The sequence below is a fragment of the Aedes aegypti genome, chromosome 1 (genome assembly GCF_002204515.2).
Source record: "Aedes aegypti strain LVP_AGWG chromosome 1, AaegL5.0 Primary Assembly, whole genome shotgun sequence".
NCBI classification, from domain to species: domain Eukaryota; kingdom Metazoa; phylum Arthropoda; class Insecta; order Diptera; family Culicidae; genus Aedes; species Aedes aegypti.
The window spans coordinates 42915900-42931073 of NC_035107.1; the positions used below are offsets into that span (position 1 = coordinate 42915900).

Genomic DNA, 15174 nt, shown 5'->3' on the forward strand with positions numbered 1-15174 from the left:
GTGGAGTGCTCAAGGATTTCAAGGAGCAAATTCCTCTAATCTCTCCTTCTGGAGTTGGTGAAGGTTGATCCCTTGGGAAGTCCTTGGAAGTACTCTAGTAGAAATCATGCAAACAAGAAAAGGGATTTTGGTGATTAATTTTGATTAAAAAAATAATTAGAGAATTAGTGACCAAACCTCTAAAATAAGACCTGCTTGCCAGAGAATAAAACAACTAATAATTTCTTTTCTTAATAGTAAAATTTTATTATTTTTCATCGAAAATATAATAAGAAAAACGCACTTAACTTATGTACTCTCTAGGGTTTCTTTTAGATTTTTCTCTCATTTTAGTTTTCTCTCTCAATTTGCGTTAAAAATTAGTTAAACACGACGACGATATTTTGCTTAAACGGCTTGCTGTTCCGCGCGCGCACACATATCCGCGTCCCCGGGTGTCACAACACAGAAGAGAAAAAAAAGGCGAAGGAGGAAAATATAATAGCAAGGATGGTGAAGCAAGGAGATCGTATACTACCCTTTGGAAGTAGGATACCGCCGTTCGAGAATTGAATTTAAGAAGAAACAACTGCGGTTTGAACTAACGATACTAAACATTAGACAACAAACGAGAATGTCCTGTTCAATTGTTAAATGTGTATCATTTAAACGTTATTATTTCTACTATGATATAGATTCTCTCTGTTGCTGTGTCGACGCGATTTCTTACTTGTGCAAAAACTGTTACAGAAAATGTGTGTGTTTGTGTTTGTATATAAGACGTCTGGCTTGCAGGGGGGGCGCGCGTTTTCGCTTTGTGTATATTTAGTGTTTAGTAATCTTGATGATGGTGGTGGGGAGGTGGTTATTCGGGGCCGCCCTTTTTGCCAATCAGCGATTTGTGGATGTGCGGAATGACACCACCGCCGGCGATCGTTGCCTTGATCAGACTGTCCAACTCTTCGTCTCCGCGGATGGCAAGCTGCAAGTGACGGGGCGTGATACGCTTCACCTTCAGATCCTTGGAGGCGTTGCCGGCCAACTCGAGCACCTACGGGAGGGAAGAAAGGGTAAAGGGATGTACAGTTAGTACGGTTCAATTGAGTAATGCTAATATTTAGGGTAAACGGAATACTACAGTCATCAATGCTCATACTCATAAGACTCACTCATCGACACTAGATAATATGCAGAATCGATGGAATAAGGAAGCGCAGGACTCAATTTTGATTATGATAAAATTTACAACATTTAGAACAAAGACTCATTGAGTGATTTTATTTTACGTAATTTGGACTAAGATTTAGGAGAGCTCTTGCTAAGATTTTTACGGATTCTAGTGAGGAACTCCATAAAAGTTTCTTCAGCAGAATAAATATGAAGATGAATTGAAGTCTTACCTGCTTCCTTTATTTTGTCATGTTTTTGGAACTCAAAGATATATAAAAAGAGAAAGTTTGTATTATGATTGCTGCCATCATTGAAGATGTTCTCGAAAAGCACAATTTGCAATTTTAGTTGAGATAATTTTCTTCATGAGTTTTTGGTAAAATTTTTAACGATGGTCTCTCAGAATCGTGTTGAAAAAACTGCCCGTTTCCAGTGAAGATTTTAGTCAAATTTCTTACAACTCGGATCATTTTTTTTTTTTTTTTTTGTAGCACTTTTCAGAATTTCTAAGCGAGATCTTCGCGATATCAATGGAAACTAAACTAAGCTTTTTTATGAGATTTCTTAACCTTCCAGTCGTCGCGCGATTAGCCACCGTCAGAACCACCACGCTGCTGTTGTATGCGAAAAGCGAGCTTTTTTCACCAGTGTTGTACAGAATACAACAGCGCGACGACTGAAGTGTTAACAGATTGTTAGCAGATTCTTTGTGAAACTAAAATTCAAAGAATATAAGTGGCATTTCCTTGCATGAACTTGATTATTTTTTGATGCAATATTTTTTAAGATTTTATAATTTATACTTTTGACATTCTTAGGCTTTTTTTTGACATTCGTAGTAATTTCACAGCGAGATCTCGATCAGAAACTAAGCAGTTTAAAATAAAACATGGATAAATTGTTGCATGATTTCCTGGATTAGTCCAGGAGCGCTAATGTAAATTACGTCAAATTCACTGACCCGTACCAAACAGGAAGCATGTTTGCGGCAGCCATTAGCGCTCATAATAAGCTAGAAAGATACACGGATATTTAGAGACCCTCGGTAGATTCGTAAAGGATTCCTGTTGGTTATGATCAGACGAGATGCTTGATGTAATTTTAAGCGCAAAGAGGATTCCTACTGTGTTTTATGATAGACTACAAACAATAACCTTGAAAAAGTACTTGTTCGATACCTAGCAACATCAAAAGTCAAAACACAATAGTGTCTTCGAAAAAGTGATAAAATTTGGAATTTGCATAGGAAAATTGTGAAAATTGCAAATGTCCTGAATCTCCAGGACATGGTCACCCTAGTTATGTCTCATCAATATATTATCTTCTTCTTTTTTCTTGGCATTACGTCCCACTGTGAAAGAGCCTGCTTCTCAGCTTAGTGTTTTTATGAGCCCTTCCGCAGTTATCGACTGAGATTTTTTTTGCCAAAGTTGTTTTCGCATTCACATATCGTGTGGCAGATACGATGGTACTCTATGTCCAGGGAAGTCAACGAAATTTCCATTACGAAAAGATCCTGGACCGACCGGGAATCGAACCCAGACACCTTCAGCATGACTTTGCTTTATAGCCGCAGACTCTAACCACTCAGCTGAGGAAGGCCTCTTAAAACACACTAGGTCTTCGAAAAAGTGATGGGATTTGGAATTTACATAGGAAAATTGTTAAATTTGCTAAATGACCTGATTTTGAATCTCCAGGACATCGTCACCCTAGTTATATTACATCAATATATTACATTGATTCCGAAATTGTTTAAAATAACTGTTTTCCATCTCCACAGACCAGATTTCTGGAGCCTAGGAATAAAAAATGAAGTTCTCCCGGAGTAGGAGTGCGGATTTCTCGTTTTTCTCTGGGGGGTCCATAATATGCAAAGAGTCCGGTCCATAGCTTTCATCGACTCCCTACTTTGGTTTTTATGTGGGAGACGACGAATTCAGACGAAATGGGGAACAAGGAAGCCACAAGGTAGATTTTCTTCTATGATTTTCTTGGCAAGGTTTTTGAGAATGTTGCCAGATGATTTGGAAGTGCTTTACTGCCCCTCTTTGCACAACAGTCCCATGTTGGAAAACGACAAACTGAGAAAAAGACGATTGAAATGTGGAAACAATTTCGTTCCATTTTGAGTCTCTATTTGGCCTAAAAAGTGTTAAATTTCTACATATCACTGTTTGTTGAGTACACGAACAAACCTAATAAATTTATTTTGAATTCAAGTTGAAAATTTGCCTTAAAATGCAGAAAAATCGTAGCGAGACTGTTTTGCGATTATATACAATATAATATACCAATGTATTTGCATATCAGTCCTATCATGATCATCGGCTCGTTCGACAGCTACTAAAACACTCATTGTTATTAATGCACTGGATGTTTCATTTGCTATTTATGTTCTTTGGCCGTAAAAAATAGTTATTATAGTATAATCAACTCTCTGTAACTCGATGTTAAGGCGACTATCGAGTTAGGGAAATATCGTGTTAAAGAACACAAAATCAGGGTAACTTTGGTTAAAGGGGCCATCGAGGTATCCATTACTACACGTTCTATAACTCGATATCGAGATACGGAATAGCGAGTTACGGATAGTTTACTGTATGTCCATGGATGAATCACCAGATAAAAAAACATAGGATTGAATACTTTTTCAAAACACACGTCATGATGTGGAATGCGCTTACAGTCATGAGTTCCAGTCATGAGAGACCCAGATGATCATCTTTTGGATAATGCGAAAATACCGTAAAGTGCCGTAATTCAGCGCAGTTAAGGAATATAACGATTCAAATTGTTAACTAAAAAAAAGTATTGCATCAATAAAAAAGCTTTATGAGTGGATCGCTAGCAAATCCATTTTAGATTATGGGAAAAATATAAACTAGACTGTATTCATAATTTAAAATTGATTTTTTTTTGAAATAGTTCACTTGTAGAAATTGCCTAATTCCGCGCACTTTTGAAACGCTTTTCCATATTCCGCGCAGAAGAACGCATAATTCCGCGCACTCGCGAAGTAATCAAATTAACATTAATTTTAATGTAAGGCAGAATTCATTCATTACGTAACGCTGAAATAGAAAATTTACAACCCCCCTCCACCCTCCATAATACTTTTTGTATGAAAAAAAGTAATTTTTTGTATAAGCCGTTTAGTTTTATTTCTTATATTTTTATGACCATCATATGAAACAAAGATAAACATTTGTTATGGTCTTTTCATTAACGTGGCATTGATACTTGTGAATTTCGTATAGGGGAATGTGGGGCAGTTTGGAGACCTTAAGGAAATTCGATAGAAGTGTAGAAAATATTATAGTATTATCAGTTCTTTGTACTATTTCCAACAATGTTTAGATCCGCACGATTTCCGATGTCCTATAAAGATCACGAATGAATGAATGATTTTTCAAAATTTGTAATTTTTCGTGTCGATTTTTTATCGATGGGATGATATGAGCACCCTATTTTAGATTGTGAAATTATCTCATAGAATCATGTAATTTAATTATTTTGTTCACTTGACTGGAAAGTAATTAGTGTTTAAAAACACTCTTTGCAAAAAGATTAAATTTTCAAGAACATTGTAACAATCAATCATCAACATTCTACCATCAGTGCACCAGTTTCCGCTCATGTTCCAGTAGCCCGCTCACACTAGATGATGATAAGATGATAAGTTTACACAACATAAATTTGAAAACTTTAGCCGCTATACAATTGAAATCGACAAATAGAATCATACTGTGGACATTTTTTGTGTATTTACTCAAATTACCTTACTTTTTGAACTCGTGAGCAGACTACTGGAACATGAGCGGATACTATAAATACGTTGATGGTATTTCGAGTATAATTTATTCATTTTTCTATTACTTTATAAAACTGACTTATAACATACATATTGCTTAATTCCCTTGCCAGCTTTGGAGTTGCATTTTACTTCAGCTGAAATTTCAAAAATTTATTCAGTTTTCAAAAGGTGCTCATTCCAATCCATTGGCGAAACCGCCCCGACTACCTCTATAGGTATTTGTATTCTGCATTGTTCATACAACACAAGAACCAGTTCGCATTATTGCTTGGAATCGATATGTCTTAAAAAATTCAATTAATTGTATCCGCTAATGCCACGGGTACCTGAAACTTAAATCTGTTAAGCAAACTAGAAACCTCAGAAGATCCATAAAGTTTATCCATAAATTAGGGGTACCGGGGGCAGTATGAACACCCGGGGCAGAATGGACACCCCCTGTATCTTTGCATATGCTAATCATTTTACACTTTAGATGCAAACAACATTTCAGGTGCCTGCCAAAAGAGTAAATTATCCACTAAAATTTCAGAAAAAATGTTTAAAACATTGATTTTGAACCGAAAAATTGAGCATGATTTTATTGGGTTCGAAAATTATAACATTCACACCTCACCAAGTAAGGTTTCAAAGGAAAATTACTGCAAGTTGGCCAAAAAGGTAGCTCTTGATTGAATCTTCAATTATTTATGCTTTATTCAAAAATATAGTAGATTTTTTTTCTGTTATTTTGAGACATTACAAACCTTACATGGAAATTTATTATACTGTTGGGGCAATATGGACACCGGGTGACAAAGTAGAGCTGACACTTTTAAAGATAAAGAAATATAACTTCAAACACAAAATTATCTAAAAATATTTAGCATTTAATGCAATGATTATGATGTGGAACCATAAATCGGTTGAAAATTGTAAATTTTCTGGATTAAAACTAATCTGGAGGCAATATTGGAAGCATCTCTACGAAAAATGTCGTAAACTGGTTTCAATCATGTTTTCAGTGGCACAGTGACCCGTCACTATGGTTTCCTGAATACGTACTTCATTTTTCGAGGTTCTGGGAATGATCGCATGACAATTTTCCTATAAACGTGAGGGTGTCCATACTGCCCCATGGGGGTCTCCCCTTTGCCTCGCTAGCTTGATGGTGACTACCAAATATAGGCTTTTTTTAAACCTTTTTTTGGAAAGAAAATGTTAGATTCTCTCCTCTTGTGGTATATTGTTCAGACAACAATTTTAAAATGTTTATGGGCTTTGGTCTTTGGATAAACTTTTCCTCTCACCATGAATGACCACGTGGTTTCTGGACGGTCGCTTTTAGTTTCCCTGTAAGTGAGCTTTCCCGAGATTCTGCTTGCCCGTGAAACGTATTTATGCATAACGACACTTTTCATTGAAATAGTTAGATGTGAAGACGAATATAGCATGTTTAACTTGTTTACTGTTCAGCGAAGAACAGTGCGCGGAATTAGGGCATTATAAAAAAAACGTGACTTAATTCCGCGCATTACTTTTTGGGATGGGACTCAATAATTATGTTAATATTTGATAAGATTTCATAGAAGCATCATGAAACATATCTGTAGCTAGTAGTTCCATAGAAAATTACATAAAAAATAAAACATTTTCAATAAAAAAATCGCTTTTGTTTTTGTCCTACAGTCTTAGCACGGACGCTAAGGAAATTAGAAAAATGGCGTCAACTTCGACGGGCCTCCACTGATTATTTTTTTACGCCGCGAAAAAGTGCCTTATTTGCTTTTATTGATGATTTGAACTTATTCTAAATAGTAGTAGCATCAAATGGCATTGAAAGTTGTTGCAATATTGATGTGTATTTCCATATATAAATCGTTTTGTATGAAATGCGCGGAATTAGGCAATGCGCTGAATTAGGGCACTTTACGGTACAATCCGATGGAAATGATTCGAGATGTTCCAGAACAACCTGATTCAGGATGAATATAGCTAATCCTCAAAGAATTATTACAAAATTTAAATGAAAAATGTAGAACGAACTTAATTTTTTTTTTGTTCCTCATTTATTTTTATTCCCCTCGTACCACCCAAATGATTAAGTACGGACATAAAATAAGATTAATATTGGTATAAGCCAGGGCTGCCCAACGTACGGCCCGCATCCGGCCCGCGATGTCATTTTGTGCGGCCCGCGAAGAGTTAGAAGACTCTTCTCAGGGTGGCCAGTGAAAAGTCAATTTCAAATTCCCGGTTTTCTCCCGGTTTTTTCCCGGTATTTCGAAAATATTCCCGGTTTAATGATATGCTAGGAAACATTATTTACCATATCAATTTTTTACCATATCAAACGACTTAAACTAAACTCGTACTTATTTTTTTAGTTATAGACCAAAGCATTTCTATTAGGGTGGACGGATATCAGATATTTTGCTGCGCACTCAAATTTTCTGGGTTTATACTGATTCTGATAAATTCCAGTTTGGTCTATGAAACGATATTTTCCGACGGTCTCTTTAAGTAATCGTGGAATTTGTTATGAAAAAGTTCAGTGTTGAAAAAAGTTTGACCCTTGTTTATATGATGAGATTGAGTCAATCTTTGAATGCATCTTAGTTTAAATTTTAAACGGTAACAGATTTGGTAGACATAAAAATGAATTTATCAATTGTTCAACATTTCATTCCATGGTCATCAGCATAGAATTTTTTGTTATGTTTTATCCCCACAAATCTAGAACATTTTCTCAGGGCAATTATTTCCGACAAATAACAGTCATAATTCTGAAATGAATTAGAATTTTATACTAGTTTTACCAAGCTCAAACAAGAAGCGAATGGCAAATCTTCCATGAATGTCTTAGGTTGTAAACGCATTTAATTTTATCTTAGTCAATTGCAAGCTTGCTTAGAGAAATTTATAACATCCAAACATTGTAGTTTTCAACATAAAATGCTTCATAAAACTATTTGGAAAACTTTTTGCAAGATATTCCTTTATTACAAGTTTTTAATTTGCTGGCTAATTATTTACTGGATTAGAGCAAGTAGTAACATATTTATAAAGAATATATTCTTAACTCTATTGAATAACTTATGATTCGAATTTAGAAGATTTTGTTAAAATCCACTAAAGTTTAGATCGTGCTTTTTTTTTATTAACGACACTTTACACCAAACAGGTGCATTCGTGTCAGGTGTCAGAATAAAGATCAATAATTTTACAATACAATTTCATATTCACAAATTCATCTCATTTACAGTATTTAGCACTAAATTTGTCTTGCCGTTTTGACCGATTGTCGAATTTAATTGTCCACCCAGCTACATTATCTGATTCGGGATCGTGCTGGTTAAAACATTACTTGGTATGCAAAATTTTCCCGGTGCTAATTAAAATTCCCGTATATTTCCAGGTTTTCTCCCGGTGATTCGAAATTCCCGGCTTTTTCCCGGTTTTCCCGATTTCCCGGTGCACTGGTCACCCTGTCTTCTGATATCTGGCCCGTTGACTACTTTTTTTAAAATCAGTATATACCCAGGATCATTATAAAATCTAATATTTAAGTTGATATTGCAGTATAATGATTTATAACGTTGGTTTTCAACTCCTTTAAAATTTTTTTTTTGGTTCTGGATCTCGGATTCTTTAAAATTTACATTACTTCATGATTTTTTTTTTGCTTTCAAAGCTCGGAATCTTTAAAATTTACTTTATTTTAATAACCATTCAAAATAATCCAACTTCATATTATGATAATATGGAAAATTTGGCTACTTTCTTCTTTAAATTTAATGCTTACATATTTTTATCTACACATATATCTAGCTTGCGAGCGTCAATTTCAGGTTCAGAATAAAAATCACACTTTTTAAAAATAATCGTAATTTTATTAGGATTGCCTGAACACTCGGTCATGACTTTTTTCAATATTTGATTAAAAACTAAACTTCAAGGCCAAGGCCTAATTAGTCGAAAGAATATCACCACAAAGACTTGACTTTCACTAAATACTGTACATTAATTTCACGGACAACTTAGCAAAAATTCTTACAATACCATTAGCAGAATTTGTCAGAATCTTTAGAATCAAATTTTCACAAAATTCTTGATGGATTTCTGAACCAATTCCTTGCGAGACTCATATAGAATACTTGACAATACCTTGCAGATTGCAGAATGGAAATTTAATAAGAAGATTCAGAGAGTATCCTAAAAACAAATCTTACAGAAAGCTGCGTTGGATTTTTGCAAAATATCAACCAGGATTCTCACATAACTCTAGGCAAGATTTTCAAATATGGGTGGATGAGATTGTGGCTTCATTCTGAGTAGGTTTCTTTTAACATCTTTGGCATGTTTCTTATACAAAATTAAGAGTAAGATTTTCAAAGACTCTTTACCTGAACAGACGATTATCTTATCAATTTCTCCAAAAAAATTATTTTATTCGTTTGAAAAAAAAAAAATATTTTGGGCCGCCCCCCAATATAATTTCTGATATATGGCCCGCGGTTCAAAAAGATTGGGCAGGCCTGGTATAAGCCTTATCTAAAATGAAAATCTGTAATGCATCGTAATTGAAAATACATAATTATGTGTGATATCCACTAATTTAAACATATTTTCGAAACATCGTGAATACATGACATTTACAATGCGGGGACGGACCTGGTGTAGTGGTTAGAACACTCGCCTCTCACGCCGAGGACCTGGGATCGAATCCCATCCCCGACATAGTCACTTATGACGTAAAAAGTTATAGTGACGACTTCCTTCGGAAGGGAAGTAAAGCCGTTGGTCCCGAGATGAACTAGCCCAGGGCTAAAAATCTCGTTAATAAAGTCAAACCAACCAAACATTTACAATGCCATAACCAAGTGTGTATTAAATACAGCCAAACCTTCATGAGTCGATATCTGAAGGGACCATAGACTCATGGAAACATCGAGTCAAGGAACAGAAATGCTTTGGAATGCTGTTTGAGCGAATCATCATAGTTACCATGAAATTTTGTTTAAGTAATACTAGAAGTGGTGCCCCCTTCTAAGCCCGGCCACTATACGGACTTTGATGTGACTGTCATGCGAATATTTTCAACATGGGACAAGACAAGTGGGGTTTGTTTTTGTACAAGTTAGGAACAAAGGCTACTTTTTTAGCAGTGTTTATCGATCTTCTGACGATGTTGAGTTGATTTATGCAAAAAACGCAAATCGATCAAAAGTCGACATGGGACTGTTATGCGATTATGGGCAGTTTAATGATAACTAAATGATTTATTCCTACCGTGAAGGCCCCATACTCTGCGCAGTTAAGGATTTTCAATTTTCAAACAGCTGTAATTAATTGAAAACAAAACACAATATTCTGAAATTTTGGAAGCAAATACTTATTGATCTTATGTATAAGGAAAAAATATAAAAGCTTCACTAAGTAATGATTTTTATAGCAAATTTTTAATTTTTCTCAAGGGTGTTCGTGTTCCTGACTCTGTGCATTCATTTTTGTAATGCTCCTTATTCTGCGCATTTAGGTTCCTAACTCTGCGCACTCGATAAATTCTTTATAACAGTTGAAGTATTTTACTAAAAGCATTACTAGCATTTAAACTCCGAATTAATCTTCATTTTCTTGCTCTATACGGCTTTACGTCCCCAGTGGAGCGTGAAATGTCTCTAACACAAGTTTACTAAGTGAAGTGAATTTTACCTATTATTCAATTGAATGCCATTAAGTGCAACTCTCAAAACAATCGAAATCATCATATGTTTTCCAAAACATCTATTTAGCTTAGGTTTCTAAAATCTAAACCAACGATTAAACCTCGATGTTACATCACTCGATATTGACTCATGAAACTATACAAAAAATCAGAATTATTTTATTGCATTCAGTGCATTTAATGCAGCATTCAAAAATTACGTCCATCGTTCAGGAGAGGAGGAGTCTACGAAAATGTGACAATGCATTCATTAGGTACTGTAAAAATCGCGACAGGGGATTGAGGGGACGGAGTGTAGAAATCCTTAAAATATGATGGACGTCATTTTTTAATCTTCCCTTACTATGATGGTCCCATCAAACAATTTTCCAAAGCATTTCTATTCCATATCTCGATGGTGTCGACAAGTCGATGGTTCCCTTTAATATCGACATCTGGAGGGTTGATTGTATGTTGAAAATAACGTTTTATGCCTGCTGCGCATAGTAAGGAACATAGTTGAAAAATGGTTCCTTACTATGCGCACTTAAGAAGAATAAGAAAATGAAGAAAAAATAAGTTGCACTTCACCAGTGATGATTGCTCGATAAATAAACTAGTGCCTACGTACTAAAAATCTGAAATATATTCTCTTTAATTTGCTTAAAATAACTTAAGTGATGAGGTACTCCCTTAGCATTTTTGCTAACGGGCAGTCAATTTGGACGTTTTTCAATATTTTTAAAGCTATTTTATTTTTTATTAAAGTAATAAACGTAAATCTGTCAAGAAAATTCTTCGCGTACTTTTTTATTACTATTGTAGCAATATATGAAAAATAAATTTTGAACAAAAATGTAAGTATTTTACCAGATTTTGATGGATTTTGGTGAAAGTGCGCAGAGTTAGGGGCCTTCACGGTACTTCTCCTACTACTCCTAATATACAGTGTATAATCTGGAGTGCTGATGGAGATTCAAATTGCTTTCGTTATTCTGGACGGGTTGCCTTTACCTAACAAAACAAAATAAACTTTTTATCCATGAGGTCTGTTGCCAAATCATTCCATTTTACTTCCGCTTATCTCTCATATAAAGGATCACAAGGTAAGGCCATAGGATACGTTCTGGCAAACATGTGGGTAATATAATTTTGGCTGAAGACCGGGACAAGCTCACCGAATTCGGAATACCTCTACAATCCATTGTCCGTCTCTTAACAAGCTGCCTATGAAAACACCATCCGTCAATAATTGCCAAAATGGTAGCAATTTGAACTTTTTTTTTTCATTTGTTAGGCGGAGATGGATTGAGAAAGATACAGAGAATTCTACAACCTCAGGGGGATTTTAATGAGAGTTCCTGTAAACGCATCAATTTCAACGCTTTGGAAAACATATGCACCTGATGCTTCTTCTTCTTGACATTAACGTCCTCACTGGGACAGAGCCTGCTTCTCAGCTTACTGTTCTTATGAGCAATTTCACAGCTATCAAGTGAGAGCTTTCTTTGCCAAAGTTTCCATTTTTGCATTCGTATATCGAGTGGCAGGTACGATAATACTCAATACCCAGGAAAGTCAAGAAAATTTCCATTACGAGGAGATGCTGGACCGACCGGGAATCTAACCCAAACACCTTCAGCATTGATTTGCTTTGTAGCCGCGGACTCTAACCACTCGGCTAAGAAAGACCCCAGAATAAATCTGCTACTGTTTTGACTAAATTAGCGGTCAATTTCTATGCAAATTTTAAGTTACTTGGGGAGACACAATCCAGACAGTACAGCAGTGTTTATGTAAAGTGATGGATTCTTAAGAACATCACTTTGATTAAAAGCGAAGAAACTGATTGTGAAATACTTAAGCACATCGATGCAAGCGATGGAATCTTGTTTAGCTTATAATTCTGAACAACAGCCAACAGGTACACCGAAGTTTTTTTAAGTGCTTAAAATTTTGCAGCCGTTACAATGTCCAATAAATTTACCTGCACATGAACGAATTGTTTTCTTCAAAAGCATCTTCTTCTTGGCATTACGTCCTCACTGGGACATTATTACCTGATAGCTTTCTTTGCCAAATTTCCTATTTTCGTGACTCTGTCCTCGTGTGGCAGGCACGATGATATTTTATGACTATGAATTTCCATAATGAAAAGTTTCTGGACCGACCGGGAATCAAACCTAGACACCTTAAACATGGCTTTACGCTGTTTACGATGCTTCAAAAGCATACCTATTATGAGTTAAGGTCCAAGTAAAAATGGCACAGAAGTTAGAACTGAAAAAGCAGTTTCGATGCAAAACAAATCGAAGAAAACAAAAAAATCCGTTTTTTGCCAAATAAGAAAGCTGAGTTTTTTTTTTATATTCTTTGATTTGTCTATTTAAAAAGAAAAAACTGCTTTTTTTCAGTTATGATGGTTGCACCATTTTTACTTGGGCCTTTAACTCACAAAATTTTCTTATGCAGGTATCTGCGCAGATACATAGAGACGCCATACAAATTCCAAACCACTTCCAAACCCAGGCTTGAAACCACGCGCGAAATCCGTTTTTTTGTTTATCAACAAACGCATTTCCAAGTGCGTCTCCCTAAAAAAAAAATAATGCGCGCTTGGCCAAAAACAGACTACCTGTGACGTCGCAGGTAACAGATCCCTACCATTGCTACCCGCGGAACGTTCACCGAAAGGAACATGCCGAATTTACGACCCAAACAAACAAAACCGATCCGTTAAAAAAAGGTACAAAATGGCGCCCAAAACAAAAAATATCAAGAAATACGCATCGAACGGGCGCGCGCTTGTCCCTAACCCCAAAATGCGTTCAAACGTTGCACTTCCAATTCCACAGTTGCATCATCCATCTCGCTCTTTCTCACACACGCATCCATACAAAACGGGAACCTTTCTAGCGAAGGGGGAAACAAAAAAAAAATGAAAACCTACCTCAGCTGTCAGGTATTCTAGGATGGCAGCGGAATATACGGCCGCTGTGGCACCGACGCGCCCATGGCTGGTCGTGCGGTTCTTCAGGTGTCGGTGAATTCTGCCCACCGGGAACTACAAGCAAAACAATAACAAGAAAATAACCGTTATCGAACGATGTCCTCAGATTGGCGCCAAAAACTTCCCGCCCAAATCGACGGAAAAAATATCTCACCTGTAGTCCAGCGCGCGCCGAGCGGGAAACTGCTTTGGCTTTCGCCTTTCCGGAATCCTTGCCAGCTTTTCCTCCAGCCTGCATGGAAAATTGATAAAAATGAGTAACCAACATCCGAAGCGAAATGCAATTTCATCAGCCAAGCCGAATGTTGTCCGCCATCGCTGCGATAACTCGACGAAAATATAGGTTATCTTTCAAGGCCTGTTGGCTCTGGGCGATGCGCGCTTTTTGCTCCATTCCTTTCCGCCATAGGAAAATAATCCATTTCCAAAGCGAAGGAAACCTTTGCTGCTTAATTCCGATCGATTTTTCTCAACCGGCACCGAAAGGATAAACGTCACAAAATCGACGTTTCAAGTTTTCATTCAAATTTCCTACGCCTCACAGCAAGCCGAGCGAAGAAGCCCCGGAAAAAAATCCAAGCGGCGTCCGACGCCTCAAGCCTTGACTCTTGAAAGATTGCCTCGAATTTCCATCGGTATCATCCTGTTACGTACCATTTTTCGCTATCTAGATAGTATTCCTCTTTCCGGCTAAGTTGACTTCACAATCGTTTATCGCTTTGGGGGCAGAAATCCGCTTCTTTCTGCTGGTAAACACACGCACACCTCTCTTCTTTGGGAGGGAAAAATGGCTGCTGCTAATCTGTCCGGAACTGGTGCCTCGCACAAACAGAACTTTTTCTAATCACACACCCGACGACTGCACTGAACGAGCAAAAATACAATACTGAAACGAAGCTGTACGATACCCGACGAATGACGGTTTTTGGGCGGGAGAGATGTTCGGAGCCGAAAACTTACCTAGAGAATTTCTACACACTCGACTGAGGAGACTTGGCATCAGGTAACACTAGCCGACGTTATGTCATTATGTACTAAAAGGGGTTAGGCAGAGTCGATGAATGGAGAGTTGCGCGAAGACTGAAACCAAGTCTACCTATTGAACCGTCAAATCGTCAACCTATCGAGCAAAATAAACAAACACGTTTATGGGCGAGAGAAGTATTGTTATCGTGACGAAATAAAAAAAAAATATTGCTACAGTTTAAGCTACGGTGTAATACGATGATGTAACAAAATAATTGCTATTTAGGGCCTATAATTTGTGATGAACCCCCTTCTTGTTACATGTAATGTAACATTAATGTAAGTAATCTCCTTCCATCAGCGGAAATATATAACTCCGTTTAATAGTTGAAATACAACTGAAATTTAATAAACTATACAAAATTGGATAGTTTGAAAACTATATACCGTTTTGATTCATATTACGGACAGCTTCAAATTCCGGACACTCTACTTTGTATGGGAAACATTTCACGCGAAATGTTTCAATTTTTGCTGTTCAAAAGT

The 15174-nt window shown here is 36.5% G+C and overlaps 1 protein-coding gene and 1 long non-coding RNA gene across 2 annotated transcripts; both read right to left on the reverse strand.

The window, feature by feature from the left end:
• Positions 1-221: 221 nt before the first annotated feature.
• LOC5579467 (histone H2A.V) lies at positions 222-14559 on the reverse strand. The gene is made up of 4 exons (XM_021837504.1): positions 14317-14559; positions 13817-13894; positions 13603-13716; positions 222-1030 (listed from the first exon to the last, which is right to left on the reverse strand). Exons 1-4 carry the CDS (start codon positions 14317-14319, stop codon positions 845-847), a joined length of 381 nt encoding a protein of 126 aa, XP_021693196.1. The 5' UTR covers positions 14320-14559; the 3' UTR covers positions 222-844.
• On the reverse strand, positions 1582-2545 carry LOC110674082. The gene is made up of 2 exons (XR_002498633.1): positions 1839-2545; positions 1582-1718 (listed from the first exon to the last, which is right to left on the reverse strand). It is a non-coding gene; the product is annotated as an uncharacterized LOC110674082 (long non-coding RNA).
• Positions 14560-15174: the final 615 nt, after the last annotated feature.